Below are 14,118 nucleotides of genomic sequence, written 5' to 3'. Positions count from 1 at the left end.
TATTTTTATGAACAGCATGACTTGAAATGAAAGTGTTAAATTATATGCAATATCTAAATCTGTCTTCTCTACGGGCCATGGCCTACTCTCTGCTATCTGCATGATCAATCATCAACTCTTAGGGTGGGTACAGACAGCGCATCTCAGTATGAAGAGTTCACAATGCATGTATCATCTCATCATGGTAACTTATTTTCTTGTGGACGGTAGAAATACATTTGCTGCAGCATAGCAGTAATATAAGGACTGAATGCACATCCAATTTACACATCTCCATCTGGCTTTCGGAGGTTTCCTTATTTTATATATATAATGTGCAGTAGCCTGTATTATAATTATGTATTGGATAACGGCACTATTATTTAGACTTTTTTGGCCTTGGGATAATAAAATGTCTAATGTAGGGCTGATCAGGCTCAGGTAGCATCAGGCTGGTTGGTTACCTGACAGGTCCAGCCGCTGTAGCCTCCTCATCCCGTCCAGGGTCCCCCGGGGCACGTGAATCAGTCCGTTGTCCTGCAGGTGCAGCCTCATCAGGTGTGTGCTGGGCAGGTTGATGGGCGGGGCCTGCAGGGCGTTGCGGACCAGCGACAGCTCCGTGAGGTTGGCCAGGCGGGAGAAGGTGTCGTCGGCGATGCGGGTGTTGGCCAGGAGATTCCCGTCCAGGACCAGGCGTCTCAGTGAGGCCAGGCCCCGGAAGGCGTGGGTGGGGATGGTGTTGATGCGGTTGTCGTCTAATCTCAGCTCCTCTAAAGAAGCCGGGAGGCCGGCTGGGATGCTGGACAGGTGGTTCCGGGAGAGGAAGAGTAACCTCAGCCGCGGCGTACCGGAGAAGGCCCGCTCCTGAATGCTCACTGTGGAGATGGAGTTGTCGTCCAGGTGTAGCCTCTCTAGCAACGGTAACCTGGCCAACGCCGTGCGCGGCAACGTCCGAATGTTGTTGTCCTGCAGGTGTAGTTCCCGTAGCGACGGCGGCAGGTGTATAGGAAACTCGTCTAGTTGGTTGGCGTAAAGGTAGACCACACGGATACTACTGCTGCGCTCTAACGACGCCGGCAGGCCGGAGTTGGCCAACCGGTTGCTCTGTAGGTAGAGAACGGTAGCCGTTAACGGTAGAGGAGGGATCATGCTCAGGCTCCGGTCGTTACAGTAGACAAAGCCCTCGTCACACCGGCACACTGACGGGCACGGGAAGTCTTCCTCGCCTTCCTCCATGGCAACTGCTGCCGCCGCCAACTCCAGCATCTCGGCCAATAGAGTCAGGCACAGGAGGAGCAGAAAGAGACAATCACGGAGCTCGGTCAGACTCTCGGCAGCCATAATCCCGCCCTCTGTGAGTAGGAGAGAGACAGAGAGTTAATGAGTTTTGAGAGTCGTTGTACTTTAGGAAAGAGAAAGAATAAGAGTTACAGCTCATTTCTATCCGGATTTTGAAATTCTTGTGTTGTGTAAATGTGTTGTCTTCAAGTTTTAGTGATGTGATGTCTTCTGTTGGGTGTTTGAACAAAGAAAGTGTTTGAGTGTATGAATAGTCGCTGGTCCCAATAGAGTGGAGCTGTCCTGATAATATGGGTCCCTCCTACCAACCAGAAGCTGTCAGGATTATATGGGTCCCTCCAACCAACCAGAAGCTGTCAGGATAATATGGGTCCCTCCTACCAACAAGAAGGTGTCAGGATAATATGGGTCCCTCCTACCAACCAGAAGCTGTCCTGATAATATGGGTCCCTCCTACCAACCAGAAGCTGTCAGGATAATATGGGTCCCTCCTACCAACCAGAAGCTGTCAGGATAATATGGGTCCCTCCTACCAACCAGAAGCTGTCCTGATAATATGGGTCCCTCCTACCAACCAGAAGGTGTCAGGATAATATGGGTCCCTCCTACCAACCAGAAGCTGTCCTGATAATATGGGTCCCTCCTACCAACCAGAAGCTGTCAGGATAATATGGGTCCCTCCTACCAACCAGAAGCTGTCCTGATAATATGGGTCCCTCCAACCAACAAGAAGCTGTCAGGATAATATGGGTCCCTCCTACCAACCAGAAGCTGTCAGGATAATATGGGTCCCTCCTACCAACCAGAAGCTGTCCTGATAATATGGGTCCCTCCTACCAACAAGAAGCTGTCAGGATAATATGGGTCCCTCCTACCAACCAGAAGCTGTCAGGATAATATGGGTCCCTCCTACCAACCAGAAGCTGTCAGGATAATATGGGTCCCTCCTACCAACCAGAAGCTGTCCTGATAATATGGGTCCCTCCTACCAACCAGAAGCTGTCAGGATAATATGGGTCCCTCCAACCAACCAGAAGCTGTCCTGATAATATGGGTCCCTCCTACCAACCAGAAGCTGTCAGGATAATATGGGTCCCTCCAACCAACCAGAAGCTGTCCTGATAATATGGGTCCCTCCTACCAACCAGAAGCTGTCCTGATAATATGGGTCCCTCCTACCAACCAGAAGCTGTCAGGATAATATGGGTCCCTCCTACCAACCAGAAGCTGTCCTGATAATATGGGTCCCTCCTACCAACCAGAAGCTGTCAGGATAATATGGGTCCCTCCTACCAACCAGAAGCTGTCAGGATAATATGGGTCCCTCCTACCAACCAGAAGCTGTCAGGATAATATGGGTCCCTCCTACCAACCAGAAGCTGTCCTGATAATATGGGTCCCTCCTACCAACCAGAAGCTGTCCTGATAATATGGGTCCCTCCTACCAACCAGAAGCTGTCCTGATAATATGGGTCCCTCCTACCAACCAGAAGCTGTCAGGATAATATGGGTCCCTCCAACCAACAAGAAGCTGTCAGGATAATATGGGTCCCTCCTACCAACCAGAAGCTGTCAGGATAATATGGGTTCCTCCTACCAACCAGAAGCTGTCAGGATAATATGGGTCCCTCCAACCAACAAGAAGCTGTCAGGATAATATGGGTCCCTCCTACCAACAAGAAGCTGTCAGGATAATATGGGTCCCTCCTACCAACCAGAAGCTGTCAGGATAATATGGGTCCCTCCTACCAACCAGAAGCTGTCAGGATAATATGGGTCCCTCCTACCAACCAGAAGCTGTCAGGATAATATGGGTCCCTCCTACCAACCAGAAGCTGTCCTGATAATATGGGTCCCTCCTACCAACAAGAAGCTGTCAGGATAATATGGGTCCCACCTACCAACCAGAAGCTGTCAGGATAATATGGGTCCCTCCTACCAACCAGAAGCTGTCAGGATAATATGGGTCCCTTCTACCAACCAGAAGCTGTCAGGATAATATGGGTCCCTCCTACCAACAAGAAGCTGTAAGGATAATATGGGTCCCTCCAACCAACCAGAAGCTGTCCTGATAATATGGGTCCCTCCTACCAACCAGAAGCTGTCCTGATAATATGGGTCCCTCCTACCAACAAGAAGCTGTCAGGATAATATGGGTCCCTCCTACCAACCAGAAGCTGTCCGGATAATATGGGTCCCTACTACCAACTAGAAGCTGTCAGGATAATATGGGTCCCTCCTACCAACCAGAAGCTGTCAGGATAATATGGGTCCCTCCTACCAACCAGAAGCTGTCCTGATAATATGGGTCCCTCCAACCAACCAGAAGCTGTCAGGATAATATGGGTCCCTCCTACCAACCAGAAGCTGTCAGGATAATATGGGTCCCTCCAACCAACCAGAAGCTGTCCTGATAATATGGGTCCCTCCTACCAACCAGAAGCTGTCAGGATAATATGGGTCCCTCCTACCATCAAGAAGCTGTCAGGATAATATGGGTCCCTCCTACCAACCAGAAGCTGTCCTGATAATATGGGTCCCTCCTACCAACAAGAAGCTGTCAGGATAATATGGGTCCCTCCAACCAACCAGAAGCTGAATAAACCAACCAACCAGAAGCTTGAATAAACCAACAATTGATTCATACAGTGCCTTCAGAAAGTATTCAGACCCCTTGACTTTTTTCACATTTTGTTACGTTACAGCCTTATTCTAAAATTGATTAAATTATATTTTTTCCTGATCAATCTACACACAATACCCCATAATGATAAAGCAAAAACAGTTTCTTTTTTAATTTTTGCAAATTTATTACAAAAAAAAACTGAAATCACAGGTATTCAGACCCTTTACGCATTACTTTGTTGAAGCGCCTTTGGCAGCGATTACAACATTGAGTCTTCTTGGGTATAACATTACAAGCTTGGCACATCTGTATTTGGGGAGTTTCTTCCATTCTTCTCTGCAGATCCTCTCACTCTGTCAGGTTGGATGGGGAGTGTTGCTGGACAGCTATTTTCAGGTCTCTCCAGAGATGTTTGATTTTATTCAAGTCCGGACTCTGGCCTGGCCACTCAAGGACATTCAGAGACTTGTCCCAAAGCCACTCCTGCGTTCTTGGCTGTGTGCTTAGGGTCGTTGTTCTGTTGGAAGATGAACCTTTGCCCCAGTCTGAGGTCTTGAGAACTCTGGAGCAGGTTTTCATCAAGGATCTCTCTGTACTTTGCACTGTTCATCTTTGCCTCGATCCTGACTAGTCTTCCAGTCCCTGCTACTGAAAAACATCCCCACAGCATGATGCTGCCACCACCATGCTTCACCGTAGGGATGGTGCAAGGTTTCTTCCTGACAACGCTTGGCATTCAGGCCAAAGAGATTCATCTTGGTTTAATCAGAACAGAGAATCTTGTTTCTCCTGATCTGAGAGTCTTTAGGTACCTTTTGGCAAATTCCAAGCGGGTTGTCATGTGCCTTTTACTGAGGGATGGCTTCCTTCTGGCCACTCTACCATAAAGGCCTGATTGGTGGAGTGCTGCAGAGATGTTTGTCCTTCTGGAAGGTTCTCCCATCTCCACAGAGGAACTCTGGAGCTCTGTCAGAGTGACCATCGGGTTCTTGGTCACCTCCCTGACAAAGGCTCTTCTCCCCCGATTGCTCAGTTTGACCGGGCAGCCAGCTCTGGGAAGAGTATTGGTTTCTAACCTCTTCCATTTAAGAATGATGGTGGCTATTGTGTTCTTGGGGACCTTCAATGCTGCAGAAATGTTTTGGTACCCTTCCCCAGATCTGTGCCTCGACACAATCCTGTCTCGGAGCTCTACGGACAATTCCTTTAACCTCATGGTTTGGTTTTTGCTCTGACATGCACTGTCAACTGGGGGCCATTCTATACTATATAGACAGTTGTGTGCCTTTCCAAATCATGTCCAATCAATTGAATTTACCACAGGTGGACTCCAATCAAGTTGTATTTTTAAATAAAAAAAATAAAAAATAAAAAAATAATAATAATAATATTTACATTTTTTAATTTAAATTTTAAATTTAAGTTGTAGAAACATCTCAAGGATGATCAATGGAAACAGGATGCACCTGAGCTCAATTACGAGTCTCATAGCAAAGGGTCTGAATACTTATGTAAATAAGGTATTTCTGTTTTTTCTCTTTGTCATTATGGGGTATTGTGTGTAGATCTCGGAGGAAAATGTTTATTTAATCCATTTTAAAATAAGGCTGTAACGTAACAAAATGTGGAAAAAGTGAAAGAGTGAATACTTTCCGAAGGCACTGTATGCATGTCTGTAGTTTGTTATACAAGTCGGAGAGGCAACGTAACTGGGATTTAGAAAAACCACAAACATTCACTCTCAACAAACTGAGATGTACAGTATTGTGTGTGTGTGTGTCTACAGTGGTTATTGTTCTCCAAATGTGGTATAAATTATTCAGTGAATAGCTTCTGAATCCCGAGAAATATTTAAGTGCATGTTTTACATGTCCTTTTTTTAAACTTTTATACATTCCTCGGTTTACATTTCTCTGCTTGTCTTTTGGTGTTGAATATTTGAGAGTGCCATCAATTTACAATTCAGAAAAACTAAAATGAATGTCAGTTGAGTTTTATAGCATACTGTTCATATGACAGAAAAGAAAGAGATGACACGTTATTGTGTACAGTGCAGTATGTTCGAGGGGTTGCAGTTTAGACGTGTTCTCCTGTCCTCTGAAATGCTTGACATGATTTGACAGAACATTTGACAAACAAATGCTCTGCAGGCAAGTTTTTCCACAAGTGTATGGGCCACTCAAGTGTGTGTTTTCACTCTCAGGACAACATACAAAATTGCCCCTCGGCTCCAGTCAAAATCCATGCAAAGCAAACAAGAGATGGCAACAATGAGAGGGAGTAGTAGAGCAAGGGACTGAAAGAGACAGATGGACAGACTGAGAGAAGGAGACGAGGCTCTGGCAGTGGGTTGTGAGATACTCAGAATTGAATGAATTGGTTTTAAAAGGAGAATCATTAATAATGATGTAATGCTGCTGTGTATCTGGTGATATCCTCATATGGACGTCAGGGCCTTGTGGAGGAGTTTTGGCAGGATGATGATAAAGATTGATAAAGTTATATCCGGATTAAAGACTGGATCTGGAGGTGTTTCAGTCTATGTATTTTTAGCACAAAACAGCCGGTTTCAAAGTACTGCAACAGCCAACGCTCACCCAACAGAGGGAGGAAGTCAAGGAGCATAAAAACATATTGGAGAGTCTCCACTATGAATAACAAATAGCATGTAGCTCTCTGTGACGCCCGCCTGCTCCCTTTCATAATCATACCTTTGGGATAAACCGGGGGGGGGGGACTCAGCGCCAGACTCTCACAAACACATTTCCTCTCAATGATTTAAAATGTTTCATTCTTCCTCCTCTTTTCCCTAAGCCGTCTCTCTTCCTGAGCTCTCTACCTGGCATTTCTCTCTCTCTCCCTTTACTCCATCATTCAATATCAACTCTTCCTCACTCTTGGGTTTGTTTACTTAACTGGCCATGTAGTTATTTCTGCCATACCCCCCTCTCTCTTCATCTCGCTCTCCCCTCTCTCTTCATCTCGCTCTCCCCTCTCTCTCCATCTCTCCTTCCCCTCTCTCTCCATCTCTCCTTCCCCTCTCTCTCCATCGCTCCCTCCCCACTCTCTCATCTCTCCCTCCCTCCCCCCTCTCTCTCCTTTCCCTCCCCCCTCTCTCTCCTTTCCCTCCCCTCTCTCTCCATCTCTCCTTCCCCTCTCTCTCCATCTCTCCTTCCCCTCTCTCTCCATCTCTCCTTCCCCTCTCTCTCCATCTCTCCTTCCCCTCTCTCCATCTCTCCTTCCCCTCTCTCTCCATCTCTCCTTCCCCTCTCTCTCCATCTCTCCTTCCCCTCTCTCTCCATCTCTCCTTCCCCTCTCTCTCCATCTCTCCTTCCCCTCTCTCTCCATCTCTCCTTCCCCTCTCTCTCCATCTCTCCTTCCCCTCTCTCTCCATCTCTCCCTCCCCACTCTCTCATCTCTCCCTCCCCCCTCTCTCTCCTTTCCCTCCCCTCTCTTTTCATCTCTCTCCCCTCTCTCCTTTCTCTTTTCATCTCTCCCCTCTCTCTCCTTTCCCTCCCCTCTCTCTTTTCATCTCTCCCCTCTCTCTCCTTTCCCTCCCCTCTCTCTCCTCTCTCCTTGGATAATCTCTTTCATCTGTTCAGCTCCTCATCCTTTTGTTTATTCACTCACTCCATTCCTTCAGACTGAGATTGGCTCAATCAGACCCCACCCAGCCCACTCCTCCTCCAATCCTCCTCTCCTCCCTAGTGAGTCTGTTTTCCTTTCTGTCCTTTCATTTGGATTCTGTCCTTCCTACCTCACTATTTTCTCTGAGGCATCGCTCTAAGAATTTCAAAACAACTTCTGAAATGACACAAATGAGCTGTATATATCAGTAGAATATAGAGAAATTATGACAGGTTATGTTTTAAGACATTACAGAGCAACTTTGTAAAAATATGTTGAACCTCAAATCTCTGAAGATGATGTTTGAGAAACCTGTTTAACTTACCCTCTCAGTGCTTCGTATCTCTTTGCCTTCTGTCTTTGTCTGTTCTACAGCTGAAGGGGCTGTTTGTGTGTGTGTGTGTTTCCAGTTCACTCTGTCCGTAATAGTTGAGGTTCAGTCAGTCCCCTCCGAGGCACCGTACTTCCTGTGGCATTGGTGAGCGATGAAGATGGCGGTGACGATAATGATGTTTGTAGGCCGTAAGTCTCCTGGAAGCAGCATGGGAGAGGAGGACGGCACAGAGAGCAGCATGGCCTAGCTAGCCTAACAGCCTACAGCCTCCAACCCCATCCAGAGTAGCATCTGGCAGGAGAGTCAGTCTTCAAGGCCTCTCTGCTGGTGGGTTTATGTTGTCTTCATGTTGACTTCCATAGGTCCAGATGGTCATCCAGTCAGTCTGTGTCTGTATAGATTGAACCAGCCGGGGGGAATGGAGGACGATACACAGTTTAGAGGTTAGAGGAAATGACTCGAACAGAGTGGAGGTGAAGGAGGTGGTGGTGGGATGAGAGGTCACAGGAGTCTGGGCCACTTGTTATCCTTCACTTTGAGGATTAGAATGAATCATGTCTGGCTCTTAAGGCCAATAGTGACACTGCTCGCTTTCCACCCAGGCACTTTTTCTCTCCTCGAATTTGCAGGGATTAGCGGCTAAAGATGATATTCCTCCCGCCGTCTGTGGTACTTGCCCCAGAGACACTGCCCGACTAGCCTGACACTGCACCCCCTGTGGGGAGAACAGAGAGGGCAGTTAGCTAGGACTCCTCACTCATACACACACACAGGCCGTGTCCCAAATGGCACCCTAGGGCTCTGGTCAAAAGCAGTGCACCATATAGGGAATAGGGTGCCATTTGGGTCATTGCCATTCACTACTTTATCAATGAGTCAACTGTATACCAGCAGGGAAGGTTTCAGAAGAACCATTATAATTGTTTAGCTTAATACGAACGCTCAAGTCTAACCATGCTCAAGTTAATCTTCAAAGGACAGACACTCCAGCTTCAGTGACTAGATAGTAATGTGTGGCAAGGTGACGAGTCTAGGATTAAAGCACTGTTCTTCAGTCCTGGTTATGAGGACCCACAGACTTTCATTCCGGGTGTGTACTAACACACCCGATGCTGTTATTCAACTTGACATCAAGACTTTTGATTTGTTGAATCAGTTGTGTTAGTGCTGGTCTGGAACAAAAGCCTGCACACCCCAAGGACCAGACTTGAAGTACACTAGATTGAGATGTCTAGAAAGGTAAAAGCGGAGTTTTTAGTAGTGTGGTGTGGTAGTAATGTGTGGTGAGGTAGTGTGGTGAGGTGAGGTAGCGTGGTGTGATAAGGTGGTGTGGTAGTGTGGTGAGGTGAGGTAGCGCTGTGTGATAAGGTGGTGTGGTAGCGTAGTGTGATAAGGTAGTGTGGTAGCGTAGTGTGGTGAGGTAGTGTAGCGTGGTATGGTGAGGTAGTGTGGTGAGGTAGCGTAGTGCGGTGAGGTAATGTAGCGAGGTAGTGTAGCGTGGTGTGGTGTAGCATAGTGTGGTGAGGTAGTATAGCGTGGTGTAGCGAGGTAGTGTAGCATGGTGTAGCGAGGTAGTGTAGCATGGTGTAGTGAGGTAGTGTAGCGAAGTGTAGTGAGGTAGCGTAGTGGGGAGGTAGCATAGAGTGGGGAGGTAGCGTAGAGTGGGGAGGTGGCGTAGAGTGGGGAGGTGGCGTAGAGTGGGGAGGTGGCGTAGAGTGGGGAGGTGGCGTAGAGTGGGGAGGTGGCGTAGAGTGGGGAGGTGGCGTAGAGTGGGGAGGTGGCGTAGAGTGGGGAGGTGGCGTAGAGTGGGGAGGTGGCGTAGAGTGGGGAGGTGGCGTAGAGTGGGGAGGTGGCGTAGAGTGGGGAGGTGGCGTAGAGTGGGGAGGTGGCGTAGAGTGGGGAGGTGGCGTAGAGTGGGGAGGTGGCGTAGAGTGGGGAGGTGGCGTGGAGTGGGGAGGTGGCGTGGAGTGGGGAGGTGGCGTGGAGTGGGGAGGTGGCGTGGAGTGGGGAGGTGGCGTGGAGTGGGGAGGTGGCGTGGAGTGGGGAGGTGGCGTGGAGTGGGGAGGTGGCGTGGAGTGGGGAGGTGGCGTGGAGTGGGGAGGTGGCGTGGAGTGGGGAGGTGGCGTGGAGTGGGGAGGTGGCGTGGAGTGGGGAGGTGGCGTGGAGTGGGGAGGTGGCGTGGGGAGGTGGCGTGGCGTGGGGAGGTGGCGTGGGGAGGTGGCGTGGCGTGGCGAGGTGGCGTAGCGTGGCGTAGTGTAGCGTGGCGAGGTAGTGTAGCGTGGCAGTGTAGCGTGTTGAGGTAGTGTAGCGTGGCGAGGTAGCGTGGTGAGGTAGCGTAGCGTGGCGAGGTAGCGTGGTGAGGTAGCGTAGCATGGTAAGGTAGCGTAGCGTGGTGAGGAAATGTAGTGTAGCGTGGTGAGGTAGTGTAGTGTAGCGTGGTGAGGTAGTGTAGTGTAGCGTGGTGAGGTAGTGTAGTGTAGCGTGGTGAGGTAGTATAGCGTAGTGAGGTAGTGTAGCGTGGTGAGGTAGTGTAGCGTGGTGAGGTAGTGTAGTGTAGCGTGGTGAGGTAGTGTAGTGTAGCGTGGTGAGGTAGTGTAGCGTGGTGAGGTAGTGTAGCGTGGTGAGGTAGTAATGTCAGTGTAGTGTATTTTGGTGTGGTGGTTGTGTTTCTGTGCCCCCCCCCCCCCCCCCCCCCCCCCATGCTGACACAGCCTATATCCAGCCATGGATAGCTAGTACTGTAGCAGTAGAATACAATATAGACTAGAATGGTTCCTCTGGGTCTCATTGGCTGATAGCTCTATTGTCCTGACCTCTGCTGAATGTCTGTTCTGCAGGACAACAGCAGTTTATTTAACAGCAGTTACACTGTACTACTGGAGATGGACTGGGTCTTTTACAGTATTATGGACTGGGTCTTTTACAGTATTATGGACTGGGTCTTTTACAGTATTATGGACTGGGTCTTTTACAGTATTATGGACTGAGTCTTTTACAGCATTATGGACTGGGTCTTTTACAGTATTATGGACTGGGTCTTTTACAGCATTATGGACTGGGTCTTTTACAGTATTATGGACTGGGTCTTTTACAGTATTATGGACTGGGTCTTTTACAGTATTATGGACTGGGTCTTTTACAGTATTATACACTGGGTCTTGTACAACAGTAACACAGATGGACAGGGTCTTTTACGGCAGTAACACAGATGGACTGGGTCTTGTACAGCAGTAACACAGATGGACTGGGTCTTGTACAGCAGTAACACAGATGGACAGGGTCTTGTACAGCAGTAACACAGATGGACAGGGTCTTTTACGGCAGTAACACAGATGGACTGGGTCTTTTACGGCAGTAACACAGATGGACTGGGTCTTTTACGGCAGTAACACAGATGGACTGGGTCTTGTACAGCAGTAACACAGATGGACTGGGTCTTGTACAGCAGTAACACAGGTGGACTGGGTCTTGTACAGCAGTAACACAGGTGGACTGGGTCTTGTACAGCAGTAACACAGGTGGACTGGGTCTTGTACAGCAGTAACACAGATGGACTGGGTCTTGTACAGCAGTAACACAGATGGACTGGGTCTTGTACAGCAGTAACACAGATGGACTGGGTCTTGTACAACAGTACCACAGATGGACTGGGTCTTGTACAGCAGTACCACAGATGGACTGGGTCTTGTACGGCAGTACCACAGATGGACTGGGTCTTGTACGGCAGTAACACAGATGGACTGGGTCTTGTACAACAGTACCACAGATGGACTGGGTCTTGTACAGCAGTAACACAGATGGACTGGGTCTTTTACGGCAGTACCACAGATGGACTGGGTCTTGTACGGCAGTACCACAGATGGACTGGGTCTTTTACGGCAGTACCACAGATGGACTGGGTCTTGTACGGCAGTAACACAGATGGACTGGGTCTTGTACAACAGTACCACAGATGGACTGGGTCTTGTACAGCAGTAACACAGATGGACTGGGTCTTTTACGGCAGTACCACAGATGGACTGGGTCTTGTACAGCCGTACCACAGATGGACTGGGTCTTGTACAGCAGTACCACAGATGGACTGGGTCTTGTACAGCAGTACCACAGATGGACTGGGTCTTGTACAACAGTACCACAGATGGACTGGGTCTTGTACAGCAGTAACACAGATGGACTGGGTCTTTTACGGCAGTACCACAGATGGACTGGGTCTTGTACAACAGTACCACAGATGGACTGGGTCTTGTACAACAGTACCACAGATTGACTGGGTCTTGTACAGCAGTACCACAGGTGGACTGGGTCTTGTACAGCAGTACCACAGGGGTGGACTGGGTCTTGTACAGCAGTAACACAGGTGGACTGGGTCTTGTACAGCAGTAACACAGATGGACTGGGTCTTGTACAGCAGTAACACAGATGGACTGGGTCTTGTACAGCAGTAACACAGATGGACTGGGTCTTGTACAGCAGTAACACAGATGGACTGGGTCTTGTACAGCAGTAACACAGATGGACTGGGTCTTGTACAGCAGTACCACAGATGGACTGGGTCTTGTACAGCAGTACCACAGGTGGACTGGGTCTTGTACAGCAGTAACACAGATGGACTGGGTCTTGTACGGCAGTAACACAGATGGACTGGGTCTTGTACAACAGTAACACAGATGGACTGGGTCTTGTACAACAGTACCACAGATGGACTGGGTCTTGTACAGCAGTACCACAGATGGACTGGGTCTTGTACAGCAGTACCACAGATGGACTGGGTCTTGTACAGCAGTACCACAGATGGACTGGGTCTTGTACAGCAGTAACACAGATGGACTGGGTCATTTACAACAGTAACACAGATGGACTGGGTCTTGTACATCAGTAACACAGATGGACTGGGTGTGTTCTAGTAATATTTTATGGTCCTCTATATTACCAGAACACTCGCAGAGCAGCAGTATAGGAGATGTATGGTACTCTGGGGTGTGTTCTGGTAATATTTAGCCCCATAAAGAGGATTCTCCAGAGGACACTTCTATCTACCTACCACCAATGAGGAGAAAAGCATTCTTCATATTTTTGACTAGAGCGCCAATGTGTGCTGTGCACCGAACATTCATTAAAACCTGTGTGTGTGTGTGTGTGTGTGTGTGTGTGTGTGTGTGTGTGTGTGTGTGTGTGTGTGTGTGTGTGTGTGTGTGTGTGTGTGTGTGTGTGTGTGTGTGTGTGTGGAAGAATGCAAATGATGTGCATGTGCTATGGTGAGCACAACATCTAATTGTTTGTCTTTGTTAAAGCATGAGTCTCCACTCGTGTGTGTGTGTTAACTGTTTAACCAACAACTCACGTAACCCCCCACTCCCCTCCTATTTCTCATTTACTGAGGAAGAGTGGGTGATAGGAGAATGAGAGGGAGAGAGAAGGAGACAGCGAGAGGGGGAAAGCCCGAGCGAGGGAGGGAGAGGGCAGATTTATGAACCCATTGGAATGTAATTTGGAGGCAGAAATTACTGTCAGCCTGAGCAAGGTTTAAACTCACTGAAGCCTGAATCAACATCCACTGGAGTGACTGAGTGACTGAGTGACTGAGTGACTGAGTGACTGAGTGACTGAGTGACTGAGTGACTGAGTGACTGAGTGACTGAGTGACTGAGTGACTGAGTGACTGAGTGACTGAGTGACTGAGTGACTGAGTGACTGAGTGACTGAGTGACTGAGTGAGTACAGGAACGCAGGCATGTTTTATAGTAAATAGAAGTGGTTGGTAAATGTGATGGGGAGTATAATATCACAGAGCATGGTTTGCTATGCAGATGGGAGTATAATACCACAGAGCATGGTTTGCTATGCAGATGGGAGTATAATATCACAGAGCATGGTTTGCTATGCAGATGGGAGTATAATACCACAGAGCATGGTTTGCTATGCAGATGGGGAGTATAATACCACAGAGCATGGTTTGCTATGCAGATGGGGAGTATAATACCACAGAGCATGGTTTGCTATGCAGATGGGAGTATAATACCACAGAGCATGGTTTGCTATGCAGATGGGAGTATAATACCACAGAGCATGGTTTGCTATGCAGATGGGAGTATAATACCACAGAGCATGGTTTGCTATGCAGATGGGGAGTATAATACCACAGAGCATGGTTTGCTATGCAGATGGGAGTATAATACCACAGAGCATGGTTTGCTATTCAGATGGGAGTATAATACCACAGAGCATGGTTTGCTATGCAGATGGGGAGTATAAT

The 14,118-nt window shown here is 48.4% G+C and overlaps 2 protein-coding genes across 4 annotated transcripts in view; one reads left to right on the top strand and one right to left on the bottom strand.

The window, feature by feature from the left end:
• macrod1 (mono-ADP ribosylhydrolase 1) overlaps positions 1-14,118 on the top strand; it is a 161,163-nt gene that overhangs the window by 28,589 nt on the left and 118,456 nt on the right. The gene's annotated exons all lie outside the window — the stretch shown is intronic.
• The window catches only part of LOC129858371 (leucine-rich repeat transmembrane protein FLRT1-like), a 31,493-nt gene that overhangs the window by 3,772 nt on the left and 13,603 nt on the right, over positions 1-14,118 (bottom strand). The window contains exons 2-3 of one of the 2 annotated variants that reach the window (XM_055927545.1): positions 7,857-8,580; positions 444-1,331 (exon numbers count right to left, since the gene is read on the bottom strand). In XM_055927545.1, coding sequence (XP_055783520.1) covers positions 444-1,320 — 877 coding nt within the window. In that variant the 5' untranslated portion in view covers positions 1,321-1,331; positions 7,857-8,580. Of the gene's footprint in view, positions 1-443; positions 1,332-7,856; positions 9,565-14,118 lie in introns of those variants that run through there. The other variant, XM_055927543.1, reaches the window with a different exon arrangement.

Source organism: Salvelinus fontinalis, chromosome 6 (genome assembly GCF_029448725.1).
Source record: "Salvelinus fontinalis isolate EN_2023a chromosome 6, ASM2944872v1, whole genome shotgun sequence".
Taxonomy (NCBI): domain Eukaryota; kingdom Metazoa; phylum Chordata; class Actinopteri; order Salmoniformes; family Salmonidae; genus Salvelinus; species Salvelinus fontinalis.
This window is presented reverse-complemented; position numbering and strand designations above follow the sequence as displayed.